Below are 19,306 nucleotides of genomic sequence, written 5' to 3' on the forward strand. Positions count from 1 at the left end.
CACCTTGCCCAGTAAATGCCGGTTGCGTACTGCAAGGTACGCAGCCAAGTACCAAGGACTCCAGGGCACAGCCAGGGCTACTACACTGCTAGGTGTTGTGAAAACACACAGCAAACCACCATTTTTTTCTTTTAAAACAGACCCAGTTTGAATCCCAAGGACACCGTTGCATTGGGCCTGTTTGTAGACGTCTGTCAGGGTTCGTGCTCAACCCTTTAATCTGCAGGTGGTTTACTATTTTTTTGGTTTTTTTATCCCCAAACCTCTTGTTTCCAGAAAAATATGATTCATAGGTTCATATATGAGTTCATGGCCAGAAAGCACTTTTGCTTGACCTCCTGTAAACCACAAGCTCTCTTGGTCTTGAACCCAGGAGCCATGTTTGTGTACAGCGCAGCTCCTGTGTGTGCCCACTCAGTCTCGAGGTCAAAGCGTTGAAAAGAAGAAAACTGAAACACCTAGCCTGTGCTGTAGAAAGCAGGTGGTGCCCGTGGGATGGTGGCCACCAGGCAGGCTCAGTGCCTTGCGTCATGGGTACTGCTGCCCACTTTCCTCACCCAGCTACAAGCTCACTTTGGGGCCCGGCCGCAGCAAAAGTCCAAGAACCGGTGTTTTTAACTCCTCCCTTGGGCCTGCTCTTCCTCCAGCTGTTTATTGCTGCTTCTTATGGTGAAAGATGGTCCCTCCGTCTTATTCAGCTCTTCTCTCATCCCTTCTGCCGTTGCCCTGAATTGGATTAACTCTACCTCACTAAGTTCCCCGCAGTCTATTAGAAACAACCCAACAACTCTTGAGTAACATCTAATTTGATTCCCGCCACTCGGACTGCATTAACTAGCTGTTCAAGGCCACTCTGAGTCACTTCTTATTACCTCAGGCCTCGAGGAAGCAGCGGAAAATTGTGTTGTGTAACACGGGCCCTGAGAGCAGAGGCATAAAGTTGTTGTGCATTTTGAACTGTTTCCACTTGATCAGCACAAAGGACCCTTTTCCAATTTTTAAAGGGGAAACACAAAAGGGAAAATCAGAGGAGGGAAAATAATGGTTTCTGAAATCCTGAGAGCATCGACACCTTGACACAGGCCGAGTCCCCAGGCACTGTACAGAAAAAAAGCTTATTGAACATGCTGAAGACACAATAGGCCCGTTTCAACTCTTATACTTTACTGTCCTTCTTATACACAGTGAAAGAGCTCCTAGCATCCCAGTGACAAAGACAACACATGGGCTTGGTATCAGATAGTATTTGGGATGAAAATGCTTTGTGCCATTTATAATGTTGAAAGTCAGTGCCTCAAAAAACACTAACATCTCCCAGCCAATGGAGACGTATTTGTGGACACGTATTATATGTGGACACGTATTTGAATATGTGGACACGTATTTGAATAATTCCCAAATAAAGCTGATAAAACAAAGCCGTACTCGGCACAAGGATGACTCTGCTCAGAGTCAGGTTTGAACTCTTTTTGCTGCAAAGATGCATTTGGGAAGTTGCACTGATTATGATTAAAGAAAAAAACCCCTTTAATAACCTCCATTCTTACATGTACAGTTGGAGTTACATATTTTATGAGTGCATCTATTATAGATACCATCTGTATAAATACACATATTTATAAAGAGAAATAGCGAGTACATTTAGCTATCTGTTTATCTGGATGTCGCGCGTGTGTGTTTGTGTGGGAGCATGGAAGAATTATGCAGTGAGAGTAAGGTGCAGTTATAGAAAGCAACAGCCTTGGTTTATTTTAGTTGCAAATTCCCAGCACAAAAAACTGCAAACGAAGAGGTGTAATAAAGCAATATGAAAGCAGGCAGTGATTAACAACCCAGAAGCTTCTTTTATCATTATCAACTATTTACAAAGAGGCATTTATATGTTTCCTCATCTCTGGGGAGCTGGCACTTAGCATTAAAAATACATGAATAACGAATGAAGCCGGGCGTACCTTATGGCCTTTTAATAATGCAAAAATCTTAGGATTCAGGATATGATACAGGTAAACAAAGGAAAAAAAGAAGGGTGGGCAGAAAATAGTTTAGCCTGTGTGTGAAATCCTTATGTGAAAGACAAATCATAGGGCGGGGTTTTACAGTTGAACTGTAAACACTGGCTTGTTGTCAAGCTCTTCTAATCAGAAAAATTATCTTGGGAATAGAAACTGTACTAAGCAGCACAGCAATGAAGGGTCTATCCACTGCTATTATGGCAATCCTGCTGCAGCTAGATGATTAAAGAAAGAGAAAAAGCAAGCGAGAGAGCAACAGCTACCTTAAGGGCATCCTGTGTGTCATCGAGGCAGTAGACCCGGATGCTGTACTCCAGTGATGAGCAGGACAGCGGTCCAAAGATGGCCAGTTTGAGACGTTTTGCGGCTGCTTTGGTGATGGACTGTCCCACCAAGGCATACGTGCTGAGGGTTTCTGTCAGGATATGGCAGGCCTCCGGGTCCAGCTGGATGTAGCACGGAGTGGTGAAGTTTTCCTCTCCGACTATCACCACATCCTAAGGGAGAAAGAGGCCAAGTTAGGGCTCCCGGCCCCCCAGCATCATTCTCCTGCTTCCTCTGCTCAGCCCAGGCCTGGCCTCAGCCCGCTTTGAGACAGCAATAACCTCTTCAAGCCTGGCCATGCTCAAAGTCCTTGCTGTCTGCACCTTAGGTTAATCAAGATTTAAAATCCCTGCTTCCAGCTTTTCTCCCGCATGGGCACAGGGAGGGGATGATTTCTTGGTAGGTGGTGGTGGTAGCAGCAGTGGTAGAAACCTCTTCCTCTCCTGTTTCAGACCTGCAACTGAGCCCTGTAGCCACCTTTAAACCATGGGCAGAGTTAGGCAAATAATGGAAAATATCACCAATAGCCTGTGGAAAAAGAGGCTTGCAGAACTCATCATTTGATGGCCAGTAGTTAACACCAGGAGTCTTGTGCACGTTGCGCGATTAACTGCCCTTCACTTCTTAAGCATGACAATAAGGAGTTACAGAAACTCAAGGAGGAGAAGTAACCTCTATGATGGCCGAACGCCACATCTACATGAAATATCACAGGCTGCTTCATCGGAATAATTCTCCGTGACGAGACTGCAGGGCAGGCGAAAAAAATACACACAGCCTGACTGCAAACAACCTCCTCCCTGTGCTCAGAAGAAAACAGCTCCCCTGCTAATTTCCCCAGTCAACCCTGCATGTAATATCCTCTGCACATCACAAGGTGCTTTGAATGGTTTAGAGAGAGCAGAGAAACAAAAAGGCAGCAGCTGATTACGGCTGTCTCTCGCAAAGCCAGGTAGGCACCACGTGAGGCCCAGCACAACTCATCTGTTTCATCCTTGCTGCCTCAAAGTGTGGAGCAGAGCAGACACATCTGGCGGACGAGCAGCAGGGCTTAGCTGCAATTTGGCGTTGCGCTCTGGACCCCCAGTCCGGGAAATGCAAACACGCTGCGTTTGGGGAGCTGACACAGTCTTTCCGCAGGGTAGAAAACAAGGTGCTGCAACACCCACTACCTCCAGCTCCGGCTGTGTCGGCAATGGCTTGCCCAGGGCAATGCCAGCTCCCGGTGCAGGCTGCATGTGTGTGCGTGCGTGTGTGTGTGCGCGCGGCCTGGGACCTTGTGCACCGCTGGAGCACCTGCTCGGTCAAGGGTAGGAGGAGAAAACATCAGTAACGAACGGGCACAAATAAGGACCACGTGTGCAGCGTCGAGAGCTAGGCCAGTGGGGTGCATATTAGTTGGCTAGACAGGGCTGGGCTGTGCCTGCCCCTTCGCAGCACAAGCAAGGGCGCGTGCCATGGGCCGCGGGACAAAACCAGGATCCTTTCAAAGGCAGCGCTGGAAAGGACGCTTTCGCTGCTGTCAGCCCAAGCGCTTCGCCGGTCACCCTGCCCTCATTAACCCTACCGGCAGGAAGAAGGTGCCCTTGCCAAATTAATTATATCAGACAAAAGTGGTGGCAGTAGCTACTTAGGAGCAAAAAAAGAGTTTCACAGGAGCTGGCACTGGAGAGAAGGGCTCTGCCAGGACAGCTGAGCCCTGCAGAAAGTGTCCTTCTATGCCCTGGTTACAACAGACGATCCTTCTGCCACGTCGGCCCAGGACCTCAGCTCCTGCCGTCTTCCTGGCAAGCAGCTACCCCAGCAGCCCAAGCAGCCTCTGCGAGCCTTTCCACTGAGGTAAAAGGGTGCAAAGGTGGATCCTGACGGCACAAACTGGAGCAAAGAGATGCTCTGCCAACATCTTAGGAGGGAAAAAAATAAAGAAAAAAAGAAGGTCTATACTGCTTATTAAGCTGGCCCAAAGAGTCTTGATGCTGAAGCTGGGGATCATTTGCAGCATTATTATCACTTTCTTGAAAACTCATTATAAACATGGGAAGTCCAAACTACTCCGTAAAAAACAGTTTCTTTTTTTTCTAGAATTGAATCAGAACCTGGTTTTCAGGCAGTGTTTTTCATTTTGACTTTCCTTTTCCTTCTCTCCCCATCATTTTGGCACAACGTCTTGCCAAGAGCAAAAGCTCAAGTACCAGAATCCCACAAGAAAGGCTATGTTTCATGAAACTGAGCCGGAAGTGTCCCAAAAAAAGCCTGTCTGCATGAAATGCTGGAAAGGAGAAAGGTGAGAACAACACCCCCCGCTCACCCTGCTCTGGTTTTACCTCAGCTGACTGTGGATATGCTTTGCAATCAGGGGGAAGCGCTCTAAAAGCTAGCGGTACTCCCCACTCCACAGACAGGATGCAGCACAGACAGGCAGAAGAGTGGAAATAAAAATAAAATAAAGCCCTGAGATGCAACCAACAATTGTTCATGGGCACCGGGCAGTTTAGAAATCTTAGGCAAACATATTTACCTTGTACATAAGACCAGGCTGATGATAAAATACTCTGTGGAAGGATACATTAGCAAACCAAAACCAGGCAGAAATCCGGTAAAACGGACGCACTTCTGAGCAAATCAAGCCAGGCACACTGAGCTGTGCGACTGCTTTCACTTTGCCTCACAGAAAAGTCCACTAAAACTGGTCGAGATCCCTCAATTGTGATCTCTGGTGATCAGAAAGGCCTGGGTGGCAAATCACGCCTGCCAGGCAATGATTCCCACCGCTCGAACCCTGGCGCCGTAGCGCGCTGCGGAGCTCCTACAGTAGCCAGCATCTCGCACAGACAATCCCCAATACCGGTGTCAGGGTTTGGAAAGGCAGCCCAAAGACAAACCCAGAGCCCGGCACGTGACCGCCTCGAGCGCTGCAGACTCACCTCCCACGGCCCCTGGGCTGCTTGGTGCTTCAGCTGGATCTGCCAGTCCTCTGTATTCGGCTCGGCGCAGTGGTGCATGGTTAAGATGACTGGCCGGGTTAGCAGTGCTCCTGGTGGCCCGCAGCTCACCACTGGGGTCAGAAGGGTTTGGCTGTCTTCTATGGGCGGCCTGGCAAAATGAGGGAAAGGGGGATTTGTTAAAGGAGCTGAAAAAGGACTGCATGCAGCCATGTGTAAAACGTACACAAAGAAAAAGTCCTTCTCTTAAAAAAAAAAAAGATATAGCAAACAAAGAATGGGTATTTTTCAGTTTTTTTCAAATCCCCAAACATTTTTGGTCAAAAAGCACCCATTTGTTAAAATGCAGGTTTAGGCCACAGCATGTTACGGATCACATTTGCTGGGCACCCTCCACCCCGAAGGATCCCCAAAGCCTTGCAGACGATATGCAGAGGCTTCCTTTCACTCACTGCTGAACTGCAGCCACCGCTGCATTTGGCACTTGTTAGCAGCATACAAAAACGAACAGTGCCTCTTGTAAGCATCATGTGCGAGAGTTATTTACTGCCTAGACAGGAAGACCTGAAGAACGCAAGAAGCAAATGAACCGATGAGCACATCTGAAATCTCCTAAGTGAAACGCTGGTAGACAGCCTGTTTCAGAAGCGCAGTTGGGTTTCAGGGTCCTCACCCAACCCAGTGATACTCCTCTTACTTAAAAGGCATTCAACTCTACGAGAAGGACGACTGCAAACATGTCTGTTGGGAGCAGGTGTAAGTGGCAGGTGGGGGGGGAAGCATGAGGGGCTAGAGCAGAGGGTAAAACACACTTGCAGAGCTAGAGGCTTCCAAGGATAAAGAGGAGCGGGTCAATTAAAAATACAGATATTGTACAGTGCACTTGCTGCCAATCACTAGAAACAGATGATATGGAAAATCATATTTTTATAGATAGATAGATAGATAGATATATGTATAAAATATGTTGTATATGCTGTAGCTTGTAAATAATTTTACGTGTGTGCATGCACGCGTGTGTGTGTAAATTGACCCAGACCAGCTACAGAGGAGTTTAAAAAGACAGGACACACGAGTGACTTTCACTATCCTAACATCTGGTGTATGACAAATACAGCTGAACGCAGCTAATCAACTAACTCCCTAAACTATGCAGAGGACAAATTCATGATCCAGAAACCAGCAAACGGGAGATTAAATGTGTTCAGCGTGATCTACCAACTTAGGCTCTAGATCAGCCCACAGGACCTTGCATCTTCCACTTCAGCTAAGGATTCGGTCCAACTTGTATTTATAAATTTTTGCATTTATATCTGGATTGATATTAGTGGGGTTAGTCAAGACAAGAGTAAATACCGTTAAAGTCTGCAAGCCTTTGCCTCCTCTACCAAAAGAAAAAGCAAACAAAAGGGCAGAAGCTGTGCTGATATGCAATTTGTTGCACCTATTCTGTCTACTGCAAAGATACGTCTACCAGCATATCCTAATTTTGCCTACCTTACTGCTCCCTGAATAATCCACTAATCCTGCAGAAAATGAAAGACACACTTTTAAGAAAACCCTTTTGAAAGTGGGATGGAGGCACTTTTAAAAACTTTTAAAAAATTGTATCTTGTTGATACAATTTTTTTTTTTTGTAGCAACAGAATTAAAAAAAAAAGGCTGGCATGGAAAAGTCGAAATCTATGTAAATCAGTAAATCCAGATGATGCGCATCTGTGGATCCTAAAGGAAATTAACTGATGAGTTTACAAAATGACTTAACAATTGTTTCTGAAAAGCCATAGACTGGAAACAAACAGCTGCGGTAGCTGCCTTTCAAAAAAAAGTAAAATATAACAATCTGGACAGCTATCATGTACTAGGCTAGTTGTTCTGGCCTAACAAATAGTACCTAAAAAAAAGAAGCATTAGCAGATGGAGTACCCAGTTCAGCTCCTGTCACCTGCTGTAGGAGTCTCTGGATTATTTTCAGATCAGGGATCATCCTCTTTTAAGACAGAACTGAATAAATCACTGGGCAAACTTTTGAATAAAATGTTGCTTCTTTTTCAGGCTCTTTAGCATTTTCATAAGAAAAAACAAATAGCTTAAAAACTGCTCACAGAGTGGTGTATTCCAATGCTCCACTACCTTGTACATTAGCAGACATTTGAATACTGTCCTACGGTCTAATTTAGAAAAAAACATGCCTTAGGAGAAAGACTGTTGAACATCACAATATTTGTCTTGAAAGTTACAGTCTATGACAAGCTATAGACTTAATCATCTGGTTAGCCTAACTTCATCTAAAGCACTACTGACCCATGAAGAAGGAAGGAAAAATATACAGCCATGTGATAGCTTTTTGAACTGAATTACAAAACCAGCAGGCAAAAAGAATACAGTAGCGAATGTATCATGATTGCTGCAGATATTTTCCTACAGTGCCTTTTACATGAAAAATGAGTTAAAATCGATAAGAATCTGAGCACTGATGCATGCAGTTAAAAAAAGCCAAAGGTCATTAAAATAATAGAGCACTGACAAATCATAAGGCCTAAAATTGTCTCAAAGTAAAATTAAATTTAGTCACTGCTCTGTGACAAAATTTTGTTAGCTGTTAGATTTTAGGACTCTGATGGAGGACATCATTCTGCGCTGCAACATTTTATATGCGATTAGCACAAATATAAAAGATGACGCAGCATACAAATGCAGGAGGCACACCAGACCGAACAGTCGGCTCGATGAGAAGCGGACACCACCAAAGAGAGGCAATGCAAAAATCATCAGCGCTTAGTGTTTTTCCCAAGCTTGTAAGCAGCATCACTGTCATCAGACTTATGAGATTTATTGCCAAGTTGACGAGCGTGCATGCTCCTGACGTGGGCATAGGTGATGCGGGATACTTGCTGATGAGTGAAGAGCAGAAAACGAGCCCAAAGCAGGATGGCTGACTTTGCAGTCCCGAGTCGCCGAGCGGACACGCACCTGAGACCGGCACCACAAAGCTACTAATGCTGCCAGTCCCATGGACTCTCCATCAGCCGCTTCACGTGGCAAATGAGCCACCTCAGCTCTCCCACGTTTGAGCCAATTTTGTGACGGCAAGTGACCTGAACCACTTTAAGCCTTTGAAAACAGAGATATAACGAGTGGCACAGAAGATCTCTAGTGGAGTGAAAAGGGGGTCAGTGTCATTTAGTAGGCAAAATCCCAGCTCTAGCATCGAAGCCAGTGCTGAACCTCTTACTGACTGACTACTGTGAGGCCAGGATTTTTATTCACAACATGGAAGACAAAATAAACGGCACTACAATCATTAAATTTACAGCTTACAATAAACAAGGAGTTATTCCAAGTAACAGTGAGAGAAGAGAAATAATATAAAGGCCCCAGAGATGGTAAAAATACGGGTAGGAAATGAAATCATATTAATTGTATAGGAGCTAGGACTTCTAGAGTGAAACAGCCCACAACGCAGTTATTTAGTGACAAGGAAAAGCAGTAAAAGTGAAGACAGTTTCAGGTGAGCTTACTGCAACACAGCAGGTGTCAACTTATAATGTGACCTAGTGGCAAAAAAAAAACCAATTTGGGGGGGCTATATGAGAAGAGGCATGTCAGAGCATGCCGAGGCGATATTCCCTTTCCTACCCAGCTCTAACGTGACCCCAGGTGGAGGAGCGTTTAGGGACGGCTCTAGGACTGCTGAGAGACCTCAGAAATAAACACCAGAAACCTGGAGGATCGAATGTGAGCAACACGATGGCACACGCAGCAGAGAACCACCCTAGGACAACTGACAGGAGAAAAAGGGACAAAATCCTCTTGACAGATCTTTTCTTATGTCTAATTGTTTCTAATTTCCATCGTAAAACAAAAGGATTATGCCTTACTACCGCTAATGAGAACAGAAACAGATGCAGCAGACAAGATATATTCTACAAGAGATATTAATCTTTCTGCTTCAAGGCATAAACCCAACACTAATTGATGGTTTTAGCAAACAAACGCATTCCCCTGAAGACAGGTTATTGTGCACTCATTCATTATAAGCGTTTTTTCACCTTCTTCTGGAGTAGGTGAAGCAGCACCAGTGTAGCCAGCATCCTGGCCCAGACGAGCAGCCGTTCTGATCAACTGCTGCAATTTCTGTGTTATGGATCACAGGAGGGTCGATACAAATACCGACTCAGGGGATTGTATAGAGGAAGGGAATTACCTCCTCCAATGTAGAAAAATCTATGAGCAGGTATCTTTGAAATTATGGGTCAAAACTTACTTTTAGGCCCTTATTCCAACTCCCCCCCGAAAAGCCTCCGTGTGGGCTTCACTCTGGGCTTGGAGCAGTCTTGGGACTAGTTATTAGATGAGACTGGGCAATTGGCTGTGCTGGTATGACTCTGAAGTTGCTTCACTGCAGTCATGACAGCTATTTTTGTTTTACAAAGATCTGACTGAGAGTGAAATTCAATCCACTGTTTAGCACTGCTGTTGAAAAGCTTATACAATAACTGAAAGGTCTTTGGATATTTTTAGCTGCTGTCCCACCCTGCTCTGCACATTAAGAGCAGTCAACTTTTATTTAAAAACAAGCAACCATAAAGCTGTTATTCACTGTATCTAGTCCTTTCACAACCAAATTTGTGTTTTTAATAGAATTACTAATTCAAAGCCATCTCCCTGTAATAAACCAGACCACTTTCATTAAGGTAGCTGTCAGGCAGCAGATGTGAGCACAACTAGCGAAATCTCTTCTCCTCAGTGGGCCTACATAGCTCTCCCTGGCACTGTGCATGGACGTTACAGGCAATCACAGCAGCTCTCTGAAAAACAGGAAGCACAGGATGGAGTAGGGGGAGAGGAATGAATAACTCATAGCAACAGATGGTAACCCTTCCACTCAGGTTAGCTCAAAGTCTGAGAAAAAAGATTTTATTTTTCCCTTCATTGCTCAGGCTTTATTTTTAATATGTGTTCTTTCTTAAGTTTCAAACTTAATATCCTAGACTGACCTCCTGGTTCTTCTGCCTTTCTATCTTTAGAGGGAAGACAATCTGAAAAAAATCCCTTGCCTTTTGCTAGTGCTCTTGTCTTTTTTATTTTGAAATCTTCAATTAAAATGACTGGCACTTCATGAAATTGTCTCTGAGCTGCAAAGCAATTTTGTTTATGCTACTGGGATAGAAAAGGAAGGTGGAGAAACCACATGTGGAAGACTTCAATTTCTTCTGTTTCACATCGCTAAGCTTAGAGTTTCCTGGTGAAAAAGGCAATACTGCTCCTTGGATCAAAATCATTGATCAGCTTGAGTGACTTAACATTCCAATATAAAGTCTGCACTGCCCAAATGCTAATTATGAAGCCACTGAGTCAAACCCTGACAAGGCTCCCCTGGCCCTTCATTATTTTAAGGTAGCTAATTTGGAAGTTGTACGATCTATGTGTGTGAGTCTTCCTGCAAGATCTTCAGGAGTGCTGCTTGCTCTGCTCTTCAGGTTGTCCCGTTTCCTGGGATCGATGACATTCAGTCTCATTTGCATCTCCTGTGCAATGTATTATCCAGAAGAGCAAAAAAATCCTGATGGCCTTTACTGTGCCTTATTTAGTCAGTTCTTACCTCTGATTAGCGTATGCAACAGTAGCTCTACCTGAAGCTGTGCAAGCTCTGCGGGGGCTCACGCAGGAACATGGGAACTGCCATATGAGATCAAATCAGTGGTCTATCAAGATCCCAACCCCGTCTAGCTGTGACCAGTGCCAGATGTTTCCAAAGGAAGCATACAGCTCCAATGTGCTCACAGCTACATTTGTTTTTTAACCCAAAGCAGTCAGTGAAGTAAATCCTGAAGTTTGAGGGTTTATACTCAACACAGTTTTTAATCCTTGATCATGCTAAGACCTATGCTTTTCCAACTTCTCACGCAAATAGGCTCTTGCAGGGTGCTGGTCACAACAACATGTTTATTTTGTAGGCAGATCCACAGTTCAGGTGGGGACCCCATCCTGCAAGCCCCAGTGACACTTCCCCTGACTAAGGGGGACAGCATCTGATCACCAGCAGCAGATATTAGCTCTGATGGAGTCCATGAGCTTCAGCCAGAAACCTGTCTGATAGCTGTGGGATATTCTCATAGGCTTGTCATTTTTTCAGTTATAAATATGCATATATATACAGCTTTTCCCCACTGTAGCCACTCTATAAAGCACATGAACCTTTCCATGAGGTCAACACAAACCTCTCACAGCAGCCAAGGGATCAGTGCCTGGTAGCTGCTTGCAATCCCTGCTGTCCCAAATAACAGGAAGAACGAAGATGAGCTTGCAGTGCAGAGGCAGAAAAAACAGCCTGCTGGACTATTTGTTTAGGAAAAGAGAAAAACCGCTGTGCCATGAGCACACTAACACACTTACAGAGAACAACTACCTCAAAGTGGCATTTACCGCAAGCCATCAGAACCCCAATTCACTGCAGAAGCATAATGCTTTCAGAGTGACCCTCCCGCTCTCCCATACTTTGATAGATATGAAAGGGAATAAATAGAGTGTCTCAGAAAGCTCTCATAACCAATCTGCAAGACAACACAAAGACTGTTATTACTGCACTGTGAAGTCTCTTACATTTCTGCTACTACAGGTTTCGGAGACTAACTGGGGAAACGGATTTAGGAAAACAAAGGAAGAAAAAGAAAAGGGGAATTTGTAAGACGCCAAGGGATAACTGACTTCCTGTTTCAGGTGGACTGCTCAGAAGTTGCTTCATCTTTCTACAAACCAAGTATGAGTTTAATTGTAAGCTGCTATAGATATGCTTCCAAGCACGTGATCTGTGATGGTGAAACACTCTGTTGCTATAGTGGTTCTACTTATGGTAAGGCTGCAAGGACCAAATTCTTGTCTCAGTGGTGTTCGTATATAAAGAAACAGAGTTTGGCTCCATTTTCCATTATAAATCCCATTTGATGGTTTTGTAGTTGTGCACTTCCAAACTACATCAGTTGTTAATGCCCTAAAGGACTTTTCAACCCCTATATATTTACATAGCGCACATCAAGATAAATTCAGGGTCTCACAGGGTTTATTGAACACACACCAATTACTGCTTTGCCCCAGAAGTGAATGCCTGCAGCTAGTCCAGTCCTTACTGTGGACCATCATTCTCTGCTGCTCTGCTGAGTGCTGCAAGAGTACGGTAACAGATTTAAAACAGTTACACCATACACTAACTTGTAGTACCCATATGACTCCAATTATATTAAGCAATAGCTGTTGTCCATACAGTGAGAAAGAGGCAGCTTTAACCAAACTGCAGTTCTGCTGCAGAAAGTGAAGTGTTTAGTAACAGTCCCGCAGCAGGAGACTAGTACAGCTGGGTGCCATTTAGCCCTTTTTTTGTTCCTGGGCAACTGGGGGAAGGGAGCACCTAGCAGGTGAGGAGGTTATAGCCTTCCAGTGATGAGGCCCTTTTTGGTGAATAATCAGTTCGGAGTGATCTAGACAATATCTGAAGAGCTCCATTTTAAATGTCACAGAAGTGGCTGGTTTTCGTGAGCGTGAAAAGCCTGGTATTCTGGAGAGGGGCTGAAACAGCTTCATAACTCAAATAAGCAATTGCATTAGCCGTTATTTCTCTGCCTTAGCAGGAATCTCACTTGACACCATCTCACTTCTGCCACCCGGGCTTGGCAGTGGGGCCTGGCGAGCAGCACCCAGCCTCCTGCCAGCAGCTCAGCGGCCATCCGTGGGGAGCAGATGGGGCCTGTTCTCTTGGGAAGTGACCGACACCATGGTGTGAGCAGCTCTGCTGCCCCTACGGCTAAGCCCTAGCTCACCGCTCTCCTCTCCCAGGGAAAGAAATCATTTTACCAAACCTTCACTGCCGGTGGGCGTTTGTGCCTTTCCCTGCCCTCCTGCAGATATATTTCAGCATATCACTCTGTCTGGCAGAAGGCACAACCCCAAGCTTGCTTTCCCCGCTACAGGTTAACCTGCTCTTCTATCCCCTGCGTGACCTGCTGAGGAACTGCTATCACAAAGCGCACAGAGGAGACAGTGGTCCTGGAAGGAAACAAATCCAAGACTAGCATGCGATTTTGTTTGTCTACCATTGCATGAAGAAGGAGGCAAGGCTTCCCTCCATAACTGACTGGAAAGAAACTAATTGCACACACAGCTCCTCCTAGAAACTAAATAAAAAGAATTTTGGAGGAATGAGGTATTTAAAGAAGGGAGATTTAAAAGGGAGTAGAATAACAGGGGAGGTCCTACGATTTCAGTTGAATTTTCCCTCTGTAGGAAACAGTCCTTTTTCAATGCCATTTGTAAGTGTCTTTAAAAGACAGCCAAAAGTAATAGGAATACAATCAATATTAGATATGAACGAAGACACTTTCTCTGTAGCTGCAATTAGCTATTTTCAAAGAGCAGGCCATGAATAATGTATGCAAAAGGGTGGGAGGGTTACTTATTTTTTCTTTAAGCAGATTATTTTAGCATGGGTGAAAGACTACCAAGCTCAAGAACAGTGCCCGATATCATGCAGTGTATAAACAGCTGTGGCTTAGTGCATAATAAAAGCCATTAAGGGGCTGAGCCAAAAAATGTATCTAGCTATGAGGAGGGGAAAGAGGCACAGCACCGTGTAATGATTGCTTAGTTTCACATTTGCCATTCAGCCTTTGTGCACAGGAGTCCATTCTGAAAACTAAGATTTCTCCTTTCTCTTCATTAAGTTTTCTTAAGCTGCTGCAAGTGTTATCTTGGCCTTTTGGAAATGCTCTTATGCCAAGGCTGTCTGATCACTTAACAGACATTAAGACCTAGAATATGAATTGGCCAAACATGCAGATACAGGTGAGCAAGAAGAATGGGGATCATGTTAATATGCAGACTTGGTTTTGGGTGGCCCTTGCCTTTTGTGCCTTAGGGTAAGTAGGACAACTTGCTTGCTTACTCCCACCTTGGAGCAAGGAGGGGTGGACAAAAGCAAAAGCTTTGGCTCTATCCTCTTCACTTCATGGACTGGCCATGCCCATGAAGGCTAAAATAAAAATTCACTTTCATTATAATGGGAGAGGAGATTCTACAAGTCATAAATGGTCCTTAGGCACCTAAATCTCACTCGCTTTCCATGATAGTTATGAGCCTGAAAGTCACTTGTGCTCCAGAGAGCAGAGCCGCAGCTGGATACCCCATAGGTTGCGTTTTGGGGGAAGATCTGTAATACTTCTGTGCAACAGGGTCATGAGCAGCTACAGACAATGACCAAATCATAGCAGTTCATCTCAGCCCGACCTAAAAACAGTAGGAAACTGCAATGACCCTGAAAAGGCTGCACGCCACAACTGAGCTTTGGATTGCCCTGATGAGCAATACTGCAGCTGGCTCCTGTGCCTCCCACCCACCGCTGGCACTTGGGCCACATGCAGCCCCCCTGTCTCTCTGCTGAGCTGATTTGCCACCTTGCTCCTCCGCTGCCGTGTCCTTTGCGGCACAAGCCTTTATTGAGAGATTACCTCACACTTTCTCTGCTGCATCAAGCTCTTGCTGGCATATTTTTCTCACTTCTGGCTTTGATTCAGCATCCCCCTGGCTTGAGAGTTTGCTGCAGAATGCAACTCTTTGTTAAAAAAGCAAAAGTCTGAGTTGGTTTTGTGGCCAAGTTTATCCGTGGCTTTGCTCCCATTTACCTCAAAGTCAAGCAAACAGCCTCAACACAGTTGGCTTCGCATAAGCATATTATCACAGGTTTTTAGTTAATAGATTTTTTCCCCATACCTTCTTCCCCCCAGCTAATGCACAAGCAAATAAATGCAGTCTTTTACCTCATGTTCTCCTTCCTGTGAACTGTCACATACATTTCATAGACTCTCCCTTGGGGAACGGCCCCTGCTGGGATCAGCAAGCTTACTCCTGCAGAATAGAAGAGACACAAAAAATAAAGCAGAGAAAAAAAGACAACTGGACCTGTGACAAAGAGTGACAGGAGAAGATGAAGGTTAGGATGCCAGTTTTTCCCCCAGCCTCTCAGGATAACTCTAAAAGACTGTGGTAACTCAAGAGAAAGAGTATTTACTGCAAGCCTGGCTTCCCTGACTGTCAGCTGGTCAGTTCTTATTCCCCTTGTGCATCTGCACTGAAATACTGGACCGGAGAAGAGGGCTTGCTTTCCCTCTTTTTTATTTTATTCAAAGAGTGGACATATGGTTACACTGCTGCTTACCTTGTAAAATAAGGGGAAAAAAACCAATTCTGACTAAAATCTCTCACAGCTGTAATGGGACATCTCTCTCTAGGCATTTCCTATTTAATTAAACACAGGAAAGAAAGCCAGAGGAATACTGTCCCAGGAAATAACAAGAATCAGTTGTTTCCTGAAAGATGGGTTCTGCGATTGGCAACTTGTCTTTTAATGCACTCAGTTTCTAATTAGACTCTTGGTGAGACAGAAGTGGGCTTCCTGGCATCTTGAATACGCCCAGTCTTGTAGAGTGACTCAAAATTTGGCCATCCAACCTCAAAAAAGTTTGGGCAAACGTGCTCTGTGCCCTTCGCAGTGACAATTAGCTGCACGCTTGACTACAAAGCACTGTTCTAATGTTACTGCAATTTCAGAAATCGAGCAAGCGACTTCCTGCAAAACAGAGGGTGCTCTTTTTACATGATAAACATGGCCCAAGGACTCAGCCTTTCCCACTTCTTGGCCAGTCTTGGCCAGCTGTCTTTGCAGATGTGAATTAACTGGAAATTAGCGGCAGGGATTTTAATTCCTGCACATAACTATTAATATACAGCTGAAAACAAACCTACGGGAAGAATATTTACATTAATGCATGTGCACATATGTACAACAGAGGCTTCATAAAAAGATACTTTGCATGGCGCTGCCCCCTTCTCTTTCCATACGTGGCTGGGTTACTCTGGAAACCTCTGCTCTCTCTGGACAACAGCTGCTCGAGTATGACTAATGGGTGTACGGGTGTGCTGGTGTACTGAGGCTCAGTCCCATACCCTGGTTAGAAGGAGAGGGATCAGCATTTTCCATGAATGCCATCTGACTCTCTATTTTGTTTACTTGCAGGCCTGTTACAACTTCACCTATGCATGTTCTCAGCTGTAACGTGCAGGTTTGGTGTAAATGAAGGACTTTGATCATATTCTTTGGAGGAGGATATATATATGTATATATATGTGTGTGTGTGTGTGGTGTGTGCGTGTGTATGACTAGAAGCAGCATGGAGGCATCCACACTAGCTGCAGACAGATTGATATATCTTACAAAGCTTGTTTCAGTCATTTTGAAGGGATCACAGCAATAAATAAGCACTTTTCTTTACAAATTTATACTATATGCTATGTGAATTAAATATGACTAATCGACTTCGCTGACAAAATGCACCGCCATGGCTAAGAAACCTGAATGTTAATATCTACCTTTAGATGCTAATTAGAGAAATGTGAAATCCAGGATTGTATAGAATGAGTTTTCAACATTGCTCAATAATCAGTACCAGATTTCTTTAAGCAGCTCAGCTTTCACTTAGGCTCTTAAATTAAAAAGACGTTTTTTCCCTACTGTTTCATAGTAGCTCAGAGAGGAGGGCTACTGCTTATGGACCACTTCTGGCTTGTTCCTGTGCAGTGTGGAGCTGGGTCCTGGAAGAACTAAACTGGTCCAGGTAGGACAGTGCCATAAAACGGTCAAGTGCCGACCCTAGATGTGAAAAGGGGAGGCAGAAAAGCTGTGAGACCTTGAGCTACAGTGTCACGTAGTTGTGAGCTGTGGTCTTGCATGGACTGTGATCTTTTCTGGACCCAGACGACTAAAGAAACAGGGCTGAGGGGACCCCGATCGTTGTGTATTGGGGGGGAGGGGGGGCTGCACATCCAGCAGATCAAGTGTTTCATGCATCTGATTCCCTCAGCTAGGAGATGTAAACGCTACCTCAACCCTGTCCACTGGAAAGGGATTGTATCTGCCTAACGCAACACGCGTTATATACAAATAAAGCCATGAGCTGCCACTTCGACCTCTTTTCAGATGATGTTGTTGCTCTTTATTAGCGTGCCCAAACCCATGGGAACATGTAGGTGCTGAACTCTCTTTGAATGTGGATACTACAATTAGGATACAAACAGGAGTAGGGGGTCTTCTAAAAAATTTGGCTGTGGGAGCTGAACTCTTGTAAGGCTGCCTGGGAGCAACATGGCTGCGCTGAAACTGCCTCCTGCTGCCTGGTTAGCCTGAAGGAGACCCAACTGCCTGACCTTGTAGCGTATGAGGAGACTGACCTGCAGTTTGCATATATATCAAAAGGCATCTGATGCTGGGTTCTCCCCTTTCCTAATTGTAAAATATCAGCAATATTTATAACATGGAGTGAAATATAAAAAAGACACCCTTGGGCCATATTTTCCTGTAGTTTGCAATGTAGGCAGGAAAAAGTCTTCTGAAAATTAGTATTCCAGTGTCTTACTTCAATATCACACAGTCTGCAATGAATTGGAAGCGGAACAACCAATTTGTTTTTTAATTAATTTGTCCTTTTTATGTCTGATGACAAGATGAAGGCTTTCTGTCTTGAAGTCCCTTTTCTAGAGCTGCATGAAAGGAAAAGGTCAAGGATGCTGAATCTCAATTCACACAGGCAAGTTCTGAAATCTAACGTATCTGGGAAGGTGGCTAAGAGCCCTGCAATATTCAGTTAAAAAGCCAGGATTCTGGGAAAGGGATATGTGAAATTGCTGAGCAGACCTGAATTGGGGGGAGAAAATCTTTGGTCTGAAAAAAGAAAGGCAGAGTCCAAGGTGTGACCCTGTTTTTTTCCTGCATAAAAGAAAAGAAAGCTAACTCCACTTAAAACCACAAAACAATTGCGCCTTTAAGCCAACCCGGCTGGTCCTTACCTGAATTGGGAATTATTAGGTGGCCCCCCAAGGAGTTGAAGGTCCCAAACGCAGTGCAAGATGGGTCTGTTTGTCGAGCAAGGCTCTGGTTCTTCATGTTCAGGGTCTCGTTCTCCAGCAGGGACTGGGTAATCTGCGGGGACAGCTTGGAGGAGAAGTCAGAGAGTTCATCCTGGGGGGTGACGGCACCAGAGGTATTATAGACCTTGATCTTCAGGTTGGGCAGTGGATCCAGGATTGGAGAATTGGTCATTGGGATTTTATCAGAGACATCGTGCAAGGCGTAAACAGGACCCCTGTACATGGCTGCAGCAGAAGTGAGGTCTGGTGGCACTGCCAGGAGGTCTGCATTGGAAATGAGAAGGCATAACCTTATTACTTGTGTTTTTTCCCCTATTCTGATGACTTTCTTCTGAGTAAAGATTTATTTTTTGCATTCAGTTTATATTCATACCAAAGGTTAAGAAAGCAAAGTCCTTGCAGACTCATCTCCATCTCCTTTTCTATGCATCTACCCAGCTATCTCCCAGGGCACTGCACAGCCCCAACCACTATGGAATTTAATTGTAATACAAAATTAAAGGACATTGCTCTAAGGATTTTTCACTGGAATTATTTTCCAGGCTGCGCTCAGATTTCAAGTATGACATACTTAGCTTCAGGGGAAGATGTTTTCCACGCTCAGTACATCTAGTTTTATTAACTAGTGCTCCCTCCCTAAATGCTAAGTGAGAATCATTAAACAATTTATTTAACTGGCCTAAAGGTAGAATTTCTGGAATAAAAGATACAGCAAATCTATGAAGTCATCTTGTCCATGACTCTCAGCTGGTCTGCGGTTATGACCTGCATTACACCTTCTGGAGTTTTAAAAATATGCTCAACAAACAAAACAGTGCTTCTGCTAATCATCCATGTTGCCAACTCCTTTGTCATCTTGACTCTTATTTTGATTTCTTTGTCATGCACACGAGTTGGGAAAAAAACAAAAAAAAAGTCAGTCCTACCTTTTAAGTGTCTGCTTTCTGGCCAGTGAGGTGCGAAAATAATCACACTATACACTAGTGGTAAAAATGCTCATCATTAAATTATGTTCTACTGCAACTTCTGTTACACTGTCTATTGAAAGTACAGTAT

General features: G+C 44.4%; 1 protein-coding gene across 2 annotated transcripts in view; it reads right to left on the minus strand.

Annotated features, from left to right (window-relative positions):
- Nucleotides 1–19,306, minus strand: part of UNC5C (unc-5 netrin receptor C) — a 259,726-nt gene that overhangs the window by 10,199 nt on the left and 230,221 nt on the right. For both annotated transcript variants that reach the window (XM_068941581.1, XM_068941583.1), the window contains 4 exons: nucleotides 18,170–18,514; nucleotides 15,088–15,175; nucleotides 5,261–5,429; nucleotides 2,276–2,509 (listed from right to left, as the gene is read on the minus strand). In XM_068941581.1, the coding sequence (XP_068797682.1) occupies nucleotides 2,276–2,509; nucleotides 5,261–5,429; nucleotides 15,088–15,175; nucleotides 18,170–18,514 (836 nt within the window). The remainder of the gene's footprint in view (nucleotides 1–2,275; nucleotides 2,510–5,260; nucleotides 5,430–15,087; nucleotides 15,176–18,169; nucleotides 18,515–19,306) is intronic.

The sequence above is a fragment of the Struthio camelus genome, chromosome 4 (genome assembly GCF_040807025.1).
Source record: "Struthio camelus isolate bStrCam1 chromosome 4, bStrCam1.hap1, whole genome shotgun sequence".
Lineage (NCBI taxonomy): Eukaryota > Metazoa > Chordata > Aves > Struthioniformes > Struthionidae > Struthio > Struthio camelus.